Source organism: Bemisia tabaci, chromosome 5 (assembly GCF_918797505.1).
Source record: "Bemisia tabaci chromosome 5, PGI_BMITA_v3".
Classification (NCBI taxonomy): domain Eukaryota; kingdom Metazoa; phylum Arthropoda; class Insecta; order Hemiptera; family Aleyrodidae; genus Bemisia; species Bemisia tabaci.
The window spans coordinates 45934425-45955369 of NC_092797.1; the positions used below are offsets into that span (position 1 = coordinate 45934425).

At 41.0% G+C, this 20945-nt stretch overlaps 1 protein-coding gene across 1 annotated transcript in view; it reads left to right on the forward strand.

Moving 5' to 3' along the window:
* LOC109031668 (uncharacterized) overlaps nt 1-20945 on the forward strand; it is a 93740-nt gene that overhangs the window by 59980 nt on the left and 12815 nt on the right. The window contains exons 2-7 of the mRNA XM_072300773.1: nt 4705-4904; nt 12567-12713; nt 14516-14623; nt 15952-17181; nt 17226-18025; nt 19270-19670. Coding sequence (XP_072156874.1) covers nt 4731-4904; nt 12567-12713; nt 14516-14623; nt 15952-17181; nt 17226-18025; nt 19270-19670 — 2860 coding nt within the window. The 5' untranslated portion in view covers nt 4705-4730. The remainder of the gene's footprint in view (nt 1-4704; nt 4905-12566; nt 12714-14515; nt 14624-15951; nt 17182-17225; nt 18026-19269; nt 19671-20945) is intronic.

The following is a 20945-nucleotide window of genomic DNA, read 5'->3' on the forward strand; positions in this document are numbered from 1 at the left end:
TTTTGAAAGGAAATTGAAAGTTTTAAAATTTTTGGCCAAGTCCTTTTTCAAAATGATGCAAAACTTTCAAAGTTTACGGTCCTCATATCTACCAATTATCTATAAATTATGGAAGTTCCGCTTGACTTTAAGGAGTATTATCCCGTGCTCAAGCTTTGAAAGTCAGGAAAAAGTTGAGAGATTTTCCCTTCGATAGCATTATTTGTTATGTTGGAAATTTAAAATGTCTTTGATTGCATTTTATGATCCTATCGGCAAGATTGAAGTTATAGCGCTAAATATGTGTCTAAAAACCAATGCCATACCCATCATCCTTGAAAAGTCAGGGAAAAGTCAGTAAAATTATCTTAAAACTTTGAAAAGTTAGGATATTATAAATTCAAAAAGACATGACACTCTGAGTTAGGAAGCTCAAGCTCATATATTTCGTCATTTTCCGGACCAAAAGACGTAACCAAACTGTACGAATTCCGCTCGCAAATTGTTTTTAAACTGGTGGGCATTTTTAGCTTGACCCTTTACTGATTTTTTTCTGATTATACATGCAATAATCTGGAAAATTACGATCAGAAACCAAGTAATCATATTTTTGTAAAAATAAGAAATTTTTAAGCCAAGTTTGCAAGCTTGGAACTGAGATACGTCCCGTCGTCCGAAAAACAACGATTTCCGACCTAAAATAGTTAAGTTGGCAGCCATGAAAAATTCTTCCGCGACCAAATTACCTCGGAAGATGCTCCTAGGCTCCCTCTTCTCCGACTTCCGAAAACAGCGGGCGTGGGTTTCACGTTCCACGACTCGATCATTCGAATCCGATCTCGACGATTTTCGAAGGCTGCGTTTTCGCGTGGCTCGAGACGAAGAAAAATCGTCGGCCCTCTTTAATCGACTCCCACGTCGAGCTATAAGTAGCCGCGGCTCAGCTGATCGCCGATTAATTTTATCCGCATATTTATTGGCTCCTTGTCTCAGCCTCTCACTGGCTGCACGCTTCACTGAACGGTCAATGCAATTAATGTTCCGAGATGTCACAATGTTGCAGTCGGCGTCACTCAGAGAGAAAGATCCATCCACGAAGGCAATTTCGAAAAACAACGTAACGTCCATCGAAAATGTACAGTTGATGCGTGATTTTTCATAATTCCTGTTGATGATAGATCTTTTCTGCTTAATGGAGTTTGTTTCAAATGCCCGTTGCATTTGCCATATTTAGAGTTGGGCCTATAACTCAGCGGAGTGCTCTGGGTGATCCGCATGCATAGTAATCGATTTTGCCGGTCAAAACGTGTGTGGTTTCTAATTCCAAGAACTGAGCGGAGAAAATTCAAGTCGTTTTGCCTTTGGACTTGTTTCAGCGGTTCCTAAACTTTTCAGCCAAACGTAGCTCGGAACGTTTAAATGAGTTTGTTGCGAGCTTTTTCTAGAGCGGAAAGGAGGGTTGCCTCTTGCAGAAAATAATTTCTGAGTCATTGAACTGAGTTGATATTAATAGACCTTAAAAGATGATGTAAAGTATAGCGATGACCGAAGTCAGAAATCAGGTATCTTCATTGCGACGTTTCAGAATTTCAGGTCCTATCATGTTTTTTTCAAAGAGAAACATGCCAACTCTATGATTTGAAATTGAAACAGAAAATTCTTCTAACATAGAGGAATAATCAATGAAATTTTCAAGAAATCATGTAGAATAGTTTACCAAAGAAAAAATGAAGTATGACAAAAAGTGTACAATGTCACATACTGAGATACGTGGTTTTGTTTTAGGGTCTGCGGTATGAAAAAGAAACGTAAACCATTAATTTTCCTCACTAATAATTATTTTGAACGAGATTTTAAGAGCGTAGAGGTTGCAATCGTAGTACAATATTTCACGCTCCCCTTCTGGAGGTTGTGCTCTTTTCCCCGCGTTCTCCTTTTCTTATCGCTTTTTCGCCTTTTCCAAACGTTTTCCCCCCGTTCCGTAAAACCCCCAGGAGATTTCCACTGACTGCACTTTGGGAACCGCTGCCTTTTTTCATCGTGGGTCAAATGCAAATGCAACAGGTTGCATTTGCTAAGATCCCGCACTGACGGAACATGAGAGTGGCGATGTGTATTCAAATTAGACAGATGTTTTTAAATGACGAATGAGAGGGCGGTGACTGAGGTTCAACAAGTTAACTTATCTCTTATTTTTTCACGAAAGGCTCGAAAAACTCTTTGGCGGCTAAAACCATCGGTACAGTCAATCGGTGAGTCATCGACTTAGCTTCGATTGAAGTGCATTTTTTCCTGATGTTATGATTCCTATTAACTGATCCGTGACAGGGGTGCTTTACTTGATCTGGCGGTAAATCAAAAGAGGTTTTTGTCGTCTTCTGAAATTATTCGTCTCGTAAAGCTCTCTGATTAATTCTCCACGGTAATGTTTTAAGGTATTTTTCTCGTGGCGTAATCTGCCCTTTTACAGACGGCGCACGGGTAGAAAATTTCTTTGTTCTGAGAAGTTTTATTCCGAAACCTTTCGAGGTGCTGTCAAAGAAAACAGAACTTGCTGACTACAAGACCAGAGTTGCGACAAGCTAGTAGTGTGATGGGTGTTAGTTGTGTGTGGAGTAGTAGTCGTATGTGTAGCTCGGTGTAAGTGCATCATTGCAAGTGTTATCAGCGTAATTCTAAAGAAGAGGGCGCCATTGCAAGTGTTACTTGTGTACTTTTAAAGAAAAAGGCAACAGATAGGCGCATACTACAGTTCCTCTTTTCATGACGTCTGATTTTTCGATAATCAAAATTAAGACGTTCTTACCTAAAATGATATTAAAATATGTACAATGGGTTAGTTACGCTGGTTCAATACAGTTATGTCGTTAATCACCGAGAAATGATAAAATCTATTCGGATACCTTAAATTCACAGTTCTTCGTGAGTACATTTATTTCAATGATAACTATACAGCGCCCCGTAAACCAAAAGGAAAAAAAGAAATGCCTCGTGGTTGAGTATATTACTGGCCCTTAAATTTTTCCCTTTCAATTTTTTTTTTGACATGGCTTTTAGTCTCTACTCTAAAACGATTACTGGAAGGTCTCGAGAGAAACGGGTGTAGAAATTATCATCACTTATCCAAAGCCCTGTTCCACTCAATTCCAGTCACACCATCGCGAATAAAAAAGCGCGCGGACTCGTAACTTTCCTAACAAAACGCATTGCACAATACAAGCTCAACTTTTTCCCATTATTTTTTTAATCAACTCCTGTACGGAGGCCTGTATTTATATCACTGCTAAATACAATCCGCCGGCCGCGTCATAATAGAACCCGTGGTACGCTCTGAAATATTGCGTTCGCACCGATATTATCGATATTCGCCTCGCTTTTCGCGTTGCGAATGCGCCTCAGAGCAGCGGGGAGACTGCTTTCCTATGCGAGACAGCCGTAAGTGAGTCGCAATATGGGCCTTAGTTGGCACGTATCCTTATGTTCCTCAAGGCTCACGGACTTACTGCTGTTTGCCGTAGTACGGCGGAAGAGGGCTCGCGTCGTGCACAGCAGCGATTTTATATTTCAACATTTTTACGCCTTCCGTGATAATCGGCGAAATGAACCGAGTTGTTGCAGGCCAACGAACCGTTTGCCTCTTGTTTACGGGGATAAATAGTAATGTGATAAATGAGCGTGCGCTTGCCTGAGCTCTTCCTTCTTGCGAAACACTTAACGCTCTACGATCAGCGCCTGTTCCTGTAGTAAAATGTAAGAGGTATAGGGTCGAGGGGAGGGTAGTGCAAAAGTTAAAGCGGATGACATTCTATAGACCACATCCATGCAATTATAAATGGAATGTTTTTTTTTTCTTGTCGAGATAATAATGTAAATAGTGTTTCGTGTAGAAAAGCGAGGGGATAGAGCTCGTACGAGAGATATTGCGGAGATCGCGGAACTTTTCCCTTGCCTTTACTTTAGCATTTTGAAGGCTAATAATGGGTGAGATCAACGCAACGTCCTAATGAAAAATGGCTACAGCCAGAGGCTTAAAAAAACATAACCGAAAAAAAGCTCGGCAAAAATAATATGAATATCCGAGAGTTGCCAAATTCCCTTCGATGAAATGTTTATTTTTGAAGAAGGCTATGGATGATTTTCCTTGAAATTTTCAGGAGTTTTAGGTGAAATTGCAAACAAAATTATCCGAAAAATTGGAGGAGAAATGTTTAAAAAATTTTCCGAAAATTTGTGATTTACCGAAGGAAAGTTGGCGACGCCTGAAGGTTCATACGGTGTTTTTCCTTAGCACGGCAGTTCGCGTAACGCACAAAGCCTAAGACGCGAAGAGCTTTGCGGGGATTGGACCGAGAAGCGGTCAGATGAGTTCAGAGGCGGATCCAGCAATTTGGCAACACCGGATTCCCTCCATTTAAACCTATGTTAAATAATCGATTCTTGACGGAGCACCCGGCCCCTCCAAGAATCGATACATTTCCATAGGTTTCAATGGAAAAAACAATGTTGCCAATTTTCTGGTTCCGCCAATGGAAGAGTTGCCCTCTAGTTTATTATACTTTTTTATTTTTTACAAGAGTCTTCTCTTATTTTTCGGGTACTTTGTTTTGTGGCAGTTGATAAGGTTTTTTTTCTTTTTTTTTTTTTTCTTTATATATATCTTGGAAAGAGATTCCCCGTGCGTTGCACGTTGTGAGTAACTACTGTACGTTGTGTTTCTGTCGGCAGGTTCTGATGTGGAATTGGCGCCTGGGATGATGGAAGTGGTGTCTCTGCCGCCAAATGGGGGCCAAGAGGGGCCCCGGAAGCGGCACAACGTAGCGGAGTGGTCCCGGATGGACCATCTGACCGGCATGCTCGAACATGCCCGCGTAGAGACGGACCACTGGACCGCCAACACGCCCAACACCACCCACCAATTCGGCAAGGTTCGTAACCTCTTCACCGACCACTCCATCACGCAACCGTCCGAACGATGCCCATCGTCGGATCATCACCAGTGGCGTGGCGTGCTTTGCGATATATCGATTGATCTGCCATTTAAACCGACGGAAAAGGATCGATGAACAGGAATCGATTCTTCACCATAGCTTCAAACGTGGAAATTTCGATAATCGATCATTCACGCTTCGCCACAGATCATCACAGATTAGTATTTGAATATTCCGTGGCTCGCAGCAGCGGAAGTTCATCATTTGGACCGAGTTCATCAGAAAGGAACCAACCCACATTTTTTTTAATAAAAACATTGAGTTAAGAATGTTTTTGAATGCTCCTAGTTGCATATTTTCTCCTGCCAAAAACTAAAAGTCGAAAAAAAAATATTCGTTTGTAAAAAGAGGGGTTAAAGTTTAGTTTCTACATCGAGTCTTATGGAGGAATAAAATTTCAAACCTATTTTTCTCAGTTTTAACTTGATGTGAGTTGTTCCTTTCTGATGAACTCGGTCAGGAACAAAGAAAAAGGAATCGTAGTCCCTTTAATTCTTAATTTGTTACCTGAGAATTTTCAAAGCTAATACATGTATTAGAAGTTCAATCATTTGCCTCTAGCTAAAGGTTTCGAAGTGAGAAAAGATTATATTGCCGAGAAAATTCTGAGGAAGAAACGATAATGTGTTTTCGATCCAACTTCCAAATACGATACGTATTCCTGGAAAAGAGTCCCTCCGCGCTACGCAAGACAGTAAAATCCAGACCAACGCAACATTATTCGTTCCGTCAAGATTTCAAAAACACCGACATCAACTTGCACAGGCAGTGGGAGGCTCTTAACTTTTTGCACGTATTGTCTCCGTATCTTATTAGCATTTTCTCCATATATCCTCGAGTCTGGTTTGCCAGTTTTTCAGACTTCTAGGGGATCACAAACATGGTGGCCGCAGACTGCAAAATGTATACGCCAATGTTGCAAAACCAAATGTTTCGTCCATATTTTCAACCTCCAAATCTGTTAATTATATTGGACTGATTAATTTTGATGTAATCATTAACTTCAATATAAAAATTTCACGAAAGATCTGCGTAGATTTGAATTCCAAAATTGAAAGATGTTTCGATATTTTGAAGTTGATGATGTATGTTTTTTTGAGAAATATTTGTGTTTTAGTGAAACTTACATTTCTTTTAACTCAATATCAAATGGAGGACCCAACTTGGGTCGAGCAAAAATAGGTACGAGGCACGAATTTTCCTAGTGTTCTTGTTCAAATTGCATAATGAGCCGAAACATATGATAGTTAATAAGCCGTGGATATGTAATTAAAAACTACTAAGCACTCAAAATTGATGAAGATGGTCAACTGTCACTTTGAGTATCAGCATCAAATCTGGAGTGAGTCATTGAAAAGCTACGATTTTTTGTCGTACTTGGCCCAAGTTTGGGCCTACGTTATAAAGGAGAAATTATGAGTATTCCTGTGAACCAATTATACCATCGAATACACGTCAATTGGGAATAATAGAAAAATCTTGAGCTTCTAAGACCATTGGTCGAACTTTCCCTCTTCGATACCCTTTCTTTGCTGACATCGTCTGAATACAACTATTCGTGTTCGATTGAAGTGCGTGTCACATTTTAAAAAATGCAGGCGCATTTTAGGAGTCATAGATGTACCGCAAAAGATATAAGCTTGAAACCAGCGTTTATTATTCCCAAGTCCAGAAAAATGTTTATAAAATGCAATCCGACAACGAGGCCTTCAATGAGACTCGATTTCAGTTTATTTTCCCCGATTCTCGTTCCCATTATTCTCACCGACCGCCAATCACCACGACAATGGATGGATTCGATTAATCGAAGTCGACACTTCAGCTGCAGAGGTCAATGCGAAATGCACGTTCGGAACTTCGTTCGATTCATCGATCTTCGATACTTCAGCCGTGGAAGATAGGGGAAACGCGCGTCGGAACTGCCCGCTTGGGGCGACCCGGGCAATTTTCAAGAACGAGTGGGAAGACGGGACATCACGAGCGTAAAATTTTATTGGCGCTCCAGATCACTGACGTCACTGGACGATTAATTTATTGCGCTTGAAATCCGCACGCCGCGCTGCGATCGAGGATGGTCACGATTTATTTACGTTGTATTCCCTCGATTTGCATGTTTAGTGGCCGCCATGACACGGTGGGCGAACATCGTCAATCTAGTGACCAATAATGAAGGCATGTCTGAAAAATGTACAATTTCTTCAGTGCATCTCTATTTTGTTGGTTCAAGACTAGTTCAAGTATTATACTGTTGTCGGGATTCGAATTTCTTGGCTATTTTACTGCTCCATTGTGTATTGAAACCGACAAAAAATATGAAAAATTATTTAAAATTCAATCAGAATGGATTTGAAAACCACGGTTCCTAGAAGACAACAATTTTAATTTGTAAAGAATTCAAAATGCACGATGAGAGTCTTGAAAGAATTCATCAAAAATTTTGATTACAGTCAATTAAAAAACAAAAAGAACCCTCTACCACGATATGAAGCACTGAGTACGGCACTGAAAATGCTTTAATCGTGCATTTTAAGTATCAACTGAGAAAAAGCATGGTTCTAGTAATAATAAAATACTGACAGTACATGCCAACCAATATTAGTGGTACTTTTATGTGATTAATCGGCATTACCAATTAAGTTAAGTGGTTGCTTTTTTGTTTGGGCTAATGCACTCTCGGTCGTCCAAAACAATTTCTTCTGTTGACCTATCTCAACTTCGACACAATGAATGACGGTTTAATTCAACGAATGAGGTAGCCTCGGTATGAACGGAACGTATAGACCATTAAAATCCTCGACCAAATCAAAGTTTGAAACTGAAAAGGTCATGCAGCTCATGTAACTGAGTGTTCAGTTCTTTGAACTGGTAGCTGAACTCCATTGGTTCAAACAATCAATGTTTCTCTCTCCGTGTATGAATAATCTTCATTAAATCCGGTCCACTGTGCGACGGCTATGAGAATCGCATCCACGGCAGTTCCGTGAGGCCAGGATTAGTGATTTGCACACTTCCTGCATCTCAAATTTGGAAACTTCGGCAAACAGACAGTCGCCAAAAGGGTTATGGACAGGTCCATCTGGTCGAATGAGCCCTCAACGACGTGTAAAACGTGTTCTTCAGCAGCCTATGGTTTGTCAAGTGCTCGAAAGAGGTCACTGGGACTCAAAATAAGGCCCGCCTCCAATATTTCAATTTAACAAGCCTTGTCTTCTTTCCTGAGGAATTCCTGCAGCCGAATGACCCAAGTTGCTTTTGAATTCAAATAATATACTCATAAAAAATCAAAAATAAATGTTAACCATTTCTTTGGAAAAATTTAGAAGGCAATTGCTGCACAGGAGATACTGCGTTTTTGCGTGAAAGAATATCGATGATCAAACTTAACGCGATGACTCGTCATTTCTAAGATAAAAAGACGGAACTACATTTCAACTGTGCAAAATCTTCACGCACAAATTACATTTTTACTTAGAAATCGTTCCAATTGAAAACTTACTAATCTTGTCTCTGATTACACGCAAAATCTTGCAAAATTTTGAGATGAAATAACACAGTCTTAATACAAATAAATTGGTCGGTATCAACTTTTAACTGTCTCTTTTCTGATGAGTGCTGACATAAAAACACGTTTTGGATATCAGATATGATTCGCTAATAAAACTTGTTAGGCTTCAACATGGACCTATTGAATTAAAAACGGTTATCATTTCTACCCATGCGTTTGAGTCTCCAGGAAAGAATTCCTCTAACTGACGCTATTTGACTCTGATTAACTTCGAAATTATTTTATTTGAGTCTAAATTATCTTTACTGTCGCTTAGCTGGAGTTGCATCTTATTTTCAATTTGAAAGCAAGTTCTTGGTTTATTTAACAGTGAGGAAGCAAAGAAAATACATTTTAGAGCTATCGCTCTTACAATCTGAGCCATGTAATCGAATGAGGCACAAGTTAAGTTCAGAGGTTAACACTATTTTTTGCCCAATGATGATTTATGAGCTACTTTTTAAACACAAATTTCTGAATGATTACCGATGAATGTCGAGGTGAACACTTCGCTGCAAATTAAGTTAAGACTGTCAATTAAACCACTTGTTCGCTTCTTTGGTTATCAGTCATCATTGGGCGAATGTGAGTGTTAACGATAGATAGTAACTTTTACATTATAGGAAAGATGGCGTTGTAGAGGTGTATAAAGTAGATTGTCTCTGGTCGTTAGAAACAAATTATTATTATTTTAAACAGTGTAGAAGAGACAGCAGCGGATCTATGGACGGATGTTGAATCCTCGCGGAGCATCGGATCGGCGCAATTGAGCCCGGTCACAGATGTATCAGTCGATGTCGAAACCGAGCAAGTCTATCTCTCGACGAGCCCTGGGTTCCATTAGAGTCCCTATATACTAGGTCTCATTAGATAGTACACTTGTTCAGTTTCAACACCGACCGATTCAGATGTCAACGCTGATCGGCGATTTGCCCTTCTTAACTAAAACCGCGTATACTTAAGTACGATTTACAATACAGTTACGCGATTTTGCCACGCAGGACATTTATAGGAGGGTCGACTCGACTTGAGGGAAGTTGCCAGACCAGGGCCGAACACGGGGGCCCCTTATTCGTACCCTGTCGCGCCGAGATAAGACACAGACAACATCGCCAGATTTCCTGCAATTAGATATCCATTTTTCAGGAAAACTGTGGGTATTTTCTCTCAAAATGTGCAAACACGCTGGATAGAATTGCGACTAAAATATCTGTAAATTTTAAGGGGAAAAAATTCACGGATTTACTACGAAATTTAGTATTATATAAAGTGAAATTTGGCAACGTACAAGTGCTTATACGTCGTTTTTTGGTTTTGGAAACGCGACGCGGTGTTTCCACGGAAAATAGACTCCCGCATGCGCCGGGTCGCCGAACCCGGGCCAATTCCCGCTGATGCGTCACGAATTCGATGACCTGGGCCTCGGATAATGAGGGGCGGGGGAGGGGAGGGGGTAATGAGGGGCAAAATAAACGCTTCTTTGACCGGGCAATTGGAAATCGAGGGAAACGGTCCGTTTTAGCAGTGGGCGTGTTCTCGCAGCGGAAATACTCTGATGGCTCTGGTCGCGAAACCGTTGCACTGAAAAAAGTGGGTGAAAAAAGAATAGAAGTTTGTTTGAAAATTAATAAGTTTGTCGTATTGTTTGCATGATGGGAAACATTACTTTTGGTTGCGATTTATTCGAAACAAGTCGACTTTCTCTGAAGATTTTTTAAGGACAGTGGAGAAAATTGCTCCATTGTATCTATAAATCACCAGAAAAAACCATACCACCAGAGATCTTGATAGAGAGTTTCCGTGTGACAAAAGGCGTAGGTTTAGTCGAGAAAAAATATGTTGGGTGATCTTAGTTGTTGAGTAATCATGCTCAAGTATTTTTTTTTAATTCCTAAACATTTCAATTTCACATAAATTTCCCCTCTACGGTATGTGCTATTTCATTCATTCATTCAGTTACTTTAATAGAAATGCAGTTATTGTAGATTTTTTACAAAAATTAAATTGATCGAATGAACAACTACTATACCAGACTCTAGTGCTTCAGAATAAGCACACATTTTATTGATTTAAAAATCTATTCCCGAAATTAGATAAATCACCCTCCCAATATCATTATTTCTCAGCAAGTGCGCTCATTAACTGCAACTTGTCACTTTGAATCAGTTATTGCAACAGTAAAATTAACTTAATTTCTGAAACACTTTATACCAATAAGCATCTTTGTGATATTTGTCATGTACGATAAACCTCTACCTTTTGATTTACTCCACATAATTTTGCCATACTCCATGCTCATCAACAGACATGTAGACACACTCAAGCTGGAAAGAACATTGTGCAATTGAATCAAATCAAAAGGAACTATAATTCATGCTTATATAATATACATAGGTCCTTTTAGCATTAATGAAGCCAATTATTCATCAGAAGAATCCAACGATAAAGCCACAAATGTGGCATGGATGTAGGAATGCCCATTGTCTTTCTCCTGAGGAAGCCAGCTCGCTTTTCGGTTGCCACTCAGTGCCACAAAAGCACTTATCTTCCACGTAGAAGCGGCATGGGTAATAGATAGATTTGCTCCCGGTCTGGAAACCGGGAGAATCCGGTCTTCCTTTTCCGCGTTTTCCTCGTAATTTGACCCCCTACTCCCCCTTCTCCCCCTCGTCTTCCCCCCCACCCCACCCCCCATCCTTTCCCGCAACGACGCGACGTCACAACAGGTTTCCATCATCGGCTGACTGAATTTCCTATTGTAGAAACTCGCTGTTGCAAAAGATGCATCTTCGAATGGAATACTCCTGTCCCAAAACTTCAATGATCTAATAAATCTGCAGGAGATGTAATTTTTTGTTTTTCTTAGTTCACTGTTTAAAAAAATTTACATTCTGTTCTCATGTTGAAGATAAAATTTAGTCAACTTCGACTCTACTTTGAGTCAAATTCCGTCGCATTTATGACGTAAGAGCGTACCATTGTTTTAGGATAAGCCTCTGATTATCCATATAATTACGTGCTCTCCAGGGCTTACACAAAAGTAAAGATACGCTCTTACGTCCAAAAAGTGACAATTTGACTACATTCCAATCTATCTGGCTCTAATATGCTATGCATGACTTTAATTGGCTCTCAAATTACCCCTAATTTATTTTAATCATCTCTAAGGTGAAGGGTCATTTGACTTGATCTACGAATTGAATGACTCAGCTCTCTTCAATACTGGGACCATTTATTATTACTTTTATCAGTGCAAAAGGGGGAAAAACTCGCTTTTTACTTCTCAAATAAGTCATTTCATCGGGTTCACTCAGATTAGAAGTCTTAAAACTTTAGTATGTTTTTAAAATAAAATCCTTGATTTATTCAAACATATACAAAGGTACCGAGCTATTTTCTTTAAAATACCGTCTCCCGACCGATACCATCTCCCGTACCATTTGACCGTCTCGCGACCGATCTCATCGCTACATGTATAGGTGATACTTTAATCGTCGGGAAACGGGGGAAAATCGATGAATTTAAACAGTTGATCCAGTCAACTTTCATTGTCTTAGAAAATTTGACTACACCGAGGTATTACCATTTACAAGGCTACTTGGCTACGGAACACTGAGTGTTGGTTCATCAATTAGATAACTCATCTGCACAGGAAAATGAATGGCAGATGCATTGCTTCTAAAATAAGCCAAAAACGTTGATTCTCATTGCAAAATTCAAGTTGCAGTACACTTGGTTTTGAACTGTGCAACGTGGTTAAATATTTGAAATCCCATCCCAATTTTTTCCTTTTTCTTTAAATGACCTTTTTTCTCGAATTTCTGTAAGTTCTGTCCGATGAATCATCCGGATCCTTTGGATTAAAGAGACGTTGATCCTTCTTACGTGCAGGTTGACCGTTTGGACGGACGTGGCAAAACTCGTTTCGAAGTAAAAGCTCAAAGTCCACGTATTTAGAATTCTGCTTAGGTATGCGTCCCAACGTAAGCGTTTTAAATCCGCCAGAAGCTGTTTTCTCGCCTCTGCAGCACTTCATCTCCATATGACTGTTTCAGGTGGTGGACAGGCGGGCCCGCAATCGAAGAGATGGGAGCGTCCAGCAAGTCCAGTCAACGAAGCAACTCGAGGTGTTTCAAGCCCATATACCTGGGGGCTCCGTTCAAGTCATTCGTTCACAGACCAGTTCCTGGTCAAATACTAAGGTAAGGTCAATTTTGTAAACTTCGAAAGTAATCATCAATGAGAAATGAACTATGGTGCACAGAAAAAAATTTGCAGTGAAGTAGTCATATCTTTTCTAATGTTGGATCGAAATATTTGAATCAGAAATGTCGATAGAAAACCTTTTCTGAGAAATGCGTATTCCCAAGTAAACCGAGAAAAATTTTCAACCCTTTTAGTGCAATTTTTTACCCATGGAGAATAAAAAGATGCTTTACAGTTAAAAAATGTCATCATGGTAGATAAAACCTTTAAATCTGTCTATAAGATCAATTTTGAGATTCCGGCCTTAAAGTCATTTATTTCTATCGGACATTAACCGATGGCCAGATTTCAATCAAAATGAACTATTTTCATTGTGACATGGGTCCTTTTATGCATGTGATTATTTTAGGTCTCAAGGTCTGGGTCACAATAGAGATATAGTTCCTTTTGATTCAAATACGTCTATACTTAAAATAACTCCAGTAGTTACAGCTCAGCAAGTCCACCGGCTCAATGGTCAAGAATGTTAGATCCGGTTGGAATGAAACGTGTTCGCAAATTGCCTTCAATTGATCAGGTAGGCAATATGCGCTCCCTGAAGTCGAAATAGTTGCACGTTGCGCCTTCAACGAACACATTTACGCATAAACCAATTCACTATCCTAATGCATACTTTTTACAGTCTTAATGTAAGACACAGTCATCATCTTTTGTGTGGAATCATTCACAAATTGAAACTATTGTGTTCTCATACGGAGCTACTTAAAACAACCGTGGCATTCGCTTACTTTAAAGATGTACATTAAAATGGCAGCAAGAGATGAAAAACTGAGGAATGAAAATATGCGTACTTATGCAGCAAGAAAGACTGAAAAGTATGAATTCATGAGTTAGAATACGGAATCTAATGTAGAAAACGTTGCATACCTTTGGAAGTCAGAAAAATAACTTAGGACTCCATTATCAAAAACATTTATCCATTCACTTCCAATAAATGAAACTAAAAACGTATATTCGACTCCTGAGAAGTCTATCACCAGTTTTTTCTCAGAGTGTACCTATCATCCGCAAAAAAAGACAAAAAGAAATCTGTAGTAGATCACTTGTACCTAAGGAACTCCAGCACTTACAACACAGCATGTCCACCGGCTCAATGGTCGCATACAATGTTGATCCGGTTGGATGTTGGAATGAAATGTGCCCGCAAATTGCCTTCAATTGTTCGGATAGGCAATTTGCATTCCTAGGAGTCGAAATAGTTGCACGTTGCGCCTTCAGTTAACGCATTCAGAGAAGTTACCGTCATTCTGCGTACACATAAGTTACTTCATTACCTCCTGAGTAAGCGAGCAATATGTGCGTCCTTACAAAAACTGTAAGTCATTTTTAGTAATATATTGAAGCTCAGGACAACCGTTCTAAAAAAAAAGCTTTTGTTTTCAAGAATGAAGGATGAAGTCGTGCCCCACCTATGGAAAGCCATACAGTTCATGTGTAACTTTTTTTATTCTACCCAAAAAGTATAAAAGCATTTCTTAACATGACTTCTGTACTTCAAATGCAATTTTAAAGCACGAAGCTTCGAAATGAAGTCTTGTCTCAATTTGTCAATAGATCGGAGGATGAAAACTTTCTATTGTTGAAATTTATCTGATTTTCAAACAATACACCTAGGAAAGGAAGGAATTTTTGAAGAAACATTGTGTAAAATTTCAGAGCACTACAATGACCTCCCTGTCAGGTGTGTGTAATGATGTAGCAAGTTCCTCAGATAATCGTTTTGAAATTTGATTTACAGCAGGTGAGTGGCGGGCCCATGTCTGGGTGGCCACCCATAAAAGGATCCAGTCAACCATTTAAACCGATGGATCAACCAGTCGTAGAGCAACCGTTCGAAGATCTTCAGGTATGAGCATCGATTAGCATTTCCTTTCTTAATTAATTGCAATATTATGCACACATTCTGACCACCAATGAGTCACACTCAACTCAACTCGATATGGGCAATTTTTCTTCTAAGCTTACCTCATACTAAAAGAGCAAACCTATGTTACCTCAGTGCATAGAAATGCCGATTGAAATATTTAATCTCAAGATTAGAAAGCATTGTCACTTTTTATGTAAGTGAACAGTTACGCCAGTCTTTTAATCGTAATTGGACGTTTATTTATGTTGAAATGAACTATGTTGCACGCAGACCCTATGCACATAGCTCCTTTTACCATAAATACGATTAAGTGACTGTTAAATCTTATTATCTTATTATCTGAAAATAAGACCACCCAAAAGACTGGTTTTCTGGTAGATAGTGTATTTGACTGCATCGGTGCATGATTTTATTTACCAAATGTACTCAATTGAGAGGTAGCAAAAATCTCAGCAAGTCAGTCCTTATAAACATGAATCGTGGTTTTCTATACGTTCTATTTTATCTGTTTGGCATTTCCGTCTATTATTATTATTATATATTTTATGTTTTTCATACACAATAGCGTCATGTCAGGAATAAAAAAACCAAACGATCAGTTTCTTAAATTTTTCTTAAAATTTTCTTAAAAAATTTCTTATTCTTAAATTTTTTATGTTTAGTTATTTAAATATCCAATTAAATTATAAGAACTGTGGGGCTACGCCCCCTGACCGCCTCCCGGCCCAACCCCCCGCGATGCGCTACGCGTTTTAGACGTTATACATTACTTTTATGATTCTATACTGTAGGATAAGATGCAGATACGTATGTGTATACTAAGAAGGGGATAGTTGCATAGTCTAAAATCATATAAATCCTGGATTTATTCATCAATCATCATTGGACGAACAGTAACACTGGCTTTTTTGCAACTTTTATCACACCTAACTACATAGCTTAGATTGTTAGTGCATGAGAGTCATGTGCAAGTGGGGTCTTTAAAATATCTATGGGCAAAATGCGAAACCACGTACCTCCGTTTGTAACGTTGCAGACTTCTTGTCTTATTTAATTTATCCTTTTAAAAACCAGTCAACGTAATTTTTTTAAAACTTCCTTAGTTTTTCTTTTCTATCAGTAGAATATTATGTTTGAATTGCAAGCTATAAAGTCAGCTTGTTTCTCTTCGAGTAAAAAAAAGGGGCGGAAGTTTTGAAACATCGCGATGGAGATACGTGGTTTTGCACTTTGGCCATAGATATGTTGTCCCTGATTCGAGTCAGCTCCTCAAATTTGTCTAACATTGAGTTCCTGTCTGTTCTCAGCTGAGCTCAAGTCCTCTGGATTTGACGCCCCAGAAAATGAAAGTAAACATCGGACGAAGCGGATCCATCGGCGGGAGGCGACCGCCCACGCGGCCTCGCAGCACCATCCTCAACTCCCGCAACATCGAAGAACCATCTAGTCGCCTCTCCGAGCTCTCGAGCATCTGCGAGAAGCTCCACCGACAGACCGAGACGCACTCTTTCGGCAAGTTCCCCAACTTCCACACCCCGAGCTTCGGGAAGCGGATGTTCGAGAACGGCTTCCACGAGAGCACCGACTGCGACGACGCCTCCTCGCAGAAGTCCAGCTCCTTGGGCTCCATCAAGATCACCGAAATCACCAACGGTGTCTCGGACGTCCCCGACGATGCCTCAACCCACGGGAGCCTTACCCGCCAAAAGAGCAATTCCATCGAGGACATGAAGAGTCTGAACCTGGACGACAAAACGTCCGAAGACGGTGAGTCCAACTGGCGCCGTGGCTCAAAAGTGCGACGATCGTTACAGTTCTTCTCGCAAAAGGCGGAAGAAAGCCCAAAGCCAAATTTCAAACAAGTCCACACGAAGACCTGGTCGGATCTGAATGAACTAGAGGGTGTAGTATTGAAGATTAAACGAGATATAGACAACGATTCTATCAAACCGCTTAGCGACGCTGAAGACAGCAGTAAAGAGAACACCGAGAGTAGGAAGCTAACACCAGCCAAGAAGAAAGATTCTTTCATCACGGTGGAGTCGTTAAACGAGGTGCGCGGGAAATTAAAACCGTTGAACCCGGAACCGGTTGCCCCGATAGTGACGGAACCGGACGACGGCGTAGTCACCGAAACGAAGCCGGACACCCCGCCGGCGCCCGCTCCGGGGAAAGTCAAGTCATTCGTCTTCGGCATGGAGATCCAGTTGCAGAAACCGAAAATCAACGGGACCGGGAGTTTGGAAAGCCGCAGCTCCAGTAAATCCAGCACCTCTTCGGGCAGCCGCTCGGAGGAGTGGTACAACCGCCGGAAGTCCTATGGCTTCGAGCAGATGCACAACCAGAACGGCGAGAACTCTCGTCTCAAAGAGGACTCCAAGGTGGAGTCATCGACGGATAGCGGAATCTGCAGGTCTTCCGAGATAGTGGCGGCGCCTTCCAAGCTCGGCATCTCCAAGTACGACGAGGTTATGCCGAAGTCCATCCTCGATACCCAGGAGGATAAGTTTTCGAACCAGTTCGGGAGGAAGACAACGGTGACGCTAGGTGACGGAAATCAACCCTTTGAGTGTCACAGGAGGTCCTTCCCGGAGGGAAGATACAGGAAGCCCTGCGGAGTTTACGCGAGACGTCGACTTTCAGTGTGTTCGATCAGAAGAGGAAGTCAGAACCGGTTACGATTTCCATACCGATAGTTCAAGTCAACTCTGTCGAAGACACGCCGAAGACGAAGACCCTCTTACATAGGCAGTTCTCGAACGGGACGGCGGTTTCAGTGGAGTCTAGTCCCGCCGTAGACGAAGGGAGAGATAGTTGTAGGGAATCAGACTCGGATTTCAATAGCTTCTCACTGAACTCGATCTCCGACAAACTGTCGACCAACTCGACGGAAGACCTGCTGTCGGACTGTTCGGCGAAGGCGTCGGGTGACTTCGAGAGCGTCCGCCCGACGAGCGTGCAGATCTTCTCGGACGAGGACGCCGCCCGGGTGAGGTCGCCGACGTCGGAGGTGGACAAGAAGCAGCGGAAGGTGGAGTTCAGCAAGACGGAGATCCACTTCGCGGCGGAGCCCGGGAAGCTCAACATCGTGGAGACGGACGGGAAGCCGCCGCCGACCAATATCTACCGACGGAGGAGGCGGCACTCGCGCGACCACACCGACCGGAAGACGAGTGTCGCGGAGATCCGATTTGGTGATTCGCAGTACGAGAAGGAGCTCCTTACGGCGGAGCCGGAGGCCATTGGATACAAGCCTATCTCCGTCGAGGAGATCAGGAAACTGAGTCCGAGCCTCAATGAGGCCCACAATAAGATTATCGATAGCTTCACGCAGAAGTATGGCCCGGAGAGCACCGAAGACGCGGAGAATCCTAAACTGAGGTATAGCTATTGAGGTTTTTTTATCGTTTTCTATTCGGATCGTTTTTTTTTTTTTTTCATTTTTATTTATCACTGGAAAAAAACACATTGGATGTAGAGTCCAGACTCTGAAAACATCGACAAGAAAAAGTACTCTTGATTCAATCAGAATCTAGCTTAAAGCAAGAACCAAGCCTCTTTATTTACGCGGATTTCGTTTTGATTCAAGCAAAAATCCGATTGAATCAAGAGTATTTTTTCTTGTCAAATGTTTTCAAGAGTCTAGACTCTAGATCTAATGTTTTTTTTTTCAGTGATTCTTTCAATCCCTCACCTGTTTGTGGTTTTCCTTGCTTTTTCAACAATATTACTATTTCATTTCCTTCCTTATCATTATTTCTCTTCGCCCTCTCTTCTTCTCCTCCTCTTCCTTCTCTCCTTCTTTTTATTTCTATGAACTTTGATTGAACAAATTATGTGTAAATTCAGCGGCAGATATTGTCCACTTGAATTCGCCTTCAATTTCGTCGTATAGGCAAAAAACCTACCGAAGAGCTCGAATAGTTATCTATTCGAAGCACACATACATTAATCGTGATGTATAAACTCTGATAGAACCAATATAGACCATACGTAATTTTATCGACCATCGTCGTCTACTTGAGATTTTTCTTCAAATTTGCTACATAGACAACATACCTACTAGGTAGTGCGAATATTTATCCATTCGAATAACCTAACACCAAAATCTTCATATTTTGACTGTTCAGGATCTGTTTGAGCATATTTAAGTCATTTGCACTTGATTTGAACGTTCTTCCAGCAGAAAATTGTCTCCATGGACCCGAAATCTGTCCCAAAAAAGCAACGTTTTTTTACATTGCCAGAATGTAAAAGGGCCGGGCAAGTTTGTCCCTATAAAGCAGTTGTCCGATTAACTAGTGTCCCAATTGAACCGCGTTAAGCAGAAGGGAACCAAGCCACATCAGCTATTGCCAAAAATTGGGCAATTTGATTGTTTACGTGAAAACGGTTGTGCGGATTTTTGTAAATATTTTCGGTGAATTGTCTACATAGTACGTAGCAAATTCCTTAAAATTTTCACAGTCCATACAAACGTTTTCGTGTAAAATATTAAATTGCCCGGTTAAATTTGACATGATGTGGTTTGGTTCTGTCCTGCTCTAAACGCGATCCAATTAAGCGGAGTTGACTGTATTTTATATGCCTCTTCCATTACTAACTCCCACTCATTCACTCCCCAGGAGCATCCTGAAGAACCACGACGCGAAGAGCGTTTGGTGCTCGTCGGTGAACATCAAGAGCGACCCGGAGGAGAACGAGTTCCAGCGGCTCCTGCGGTCCCTGAAGCCGGCCACGAGGAACAGCATCGACATCCCGGAGGTCTGCAGGTCCACGTCGACGGCCGCCGACAACGGGCTGGAGGTTCGCATCTCGTCGATGAAGCCGGTCGACAAGCGACGAGCCTCCTGGTCCGTCCCCGAGAGGCAGATCGCCGAGGACTCCCGGCTCCGGGGCTTCTCGACCAAAGTCAACTTCGGCGCCGGCGAGGCTACCGTCGTCCCTGTCCCCGCCCCCGCCACCACGTCCGCCCAGAAGATCCCGGTCAGCGGGCCCACGTGGTTCCAAAGTCAGTCTTACTGTGGTGAGCCCATTTTCCACCCATGTTTGCATTTCGCATGTGCATGGTAGTTCGCATTGCATGTTCAGCTTCTTTTCCATGCTGCAGGATGATTATTGACACTTGTGGTTAAAGCTATAGACAAAGTTATAGATAAAGAGGACAAGGCAAAAATGGAGTGATCCTGTCGATGGAAGCAATGGACAAAAAAGGTGAGAAATAGACTTTGAATACCGTTAGGGGCCTGTTAAAGTTCCTTAAAACACAAAGACAATTTTTGGTAAAACCACACTCACTTGCGTAAACAATTATTTACGCAATTTATTAACGAATTTTTTACGCAAGTGAGTGTGGTTTTACCAAAGATTGTCTTTGTGTTTTTTAAGGAGAAATAGACTAACTAACGGCTATCCACTGGAAAATACACTGTGGTTAGACTTATCATTTTTCTCCTTTTTCTTCTTTGTCTATCGCTTTGTCTAACAATTTCAATAGTCAGCCCGCTGGAACTTGTATAGTTACAGTCCAAACTTCGGAGCAAGACCCGAGTATGCGTTCTCGCAAATACTCTCTCTCGAAAAAAACTCTTTTAGGACAGCTTCAAACTATTTTCTGCAGTTCAGCAAGGACGACGCAAAGGTAAATATTTTATTTAAATAGCAACTTATTTCCAAGCTTTTAATTTATAGCACACCTCACTGCACACTCCTTGTCCTATTTATGCGTTTCTCTCCCTCCATTCTTTCCATTCCTCGACGGACAGATTTTCAGAAACATAATTGCGAGAATGATTCCTTCTACATGCAGAGTTTCCGAGAGGATTTTAGATTTGCTTAATGATTTTTCTGTAACCAGTGAGAATATAGAGCGTAACTTATTGCGGGGTGTAAGGAATACCAAACTTTTTGATCACCTTGACCAAATACGATGTTAGCTTTGACGTGAAGTCCGGTTTTTGTACCGAAGCATTTTTATACTAACTTATCGTTTTATGATTGATATGCTGAATAAAACTTATTTTTAAGTACTCATATCTATCACCAGTTTTATTTCATCGATCAATGAAATCGACGCTTGTAAAATCACATGAACCTTAATACGACTCTGTCAGGACTGACTTACCTACACCACTTTGTAAATTCAGTGGTAAAATGAGATATTATTCGAATCGAGAAATTGATCATAGAGTTTATTGAACAGATTTGACCCCAATTGTACGAGTGAAAAATGTATACCAGCATGACTGCAAGTGTTACGTAAAACTCCAAGTTTGGAAGAAAAAAACTTTCATGAAGCTCT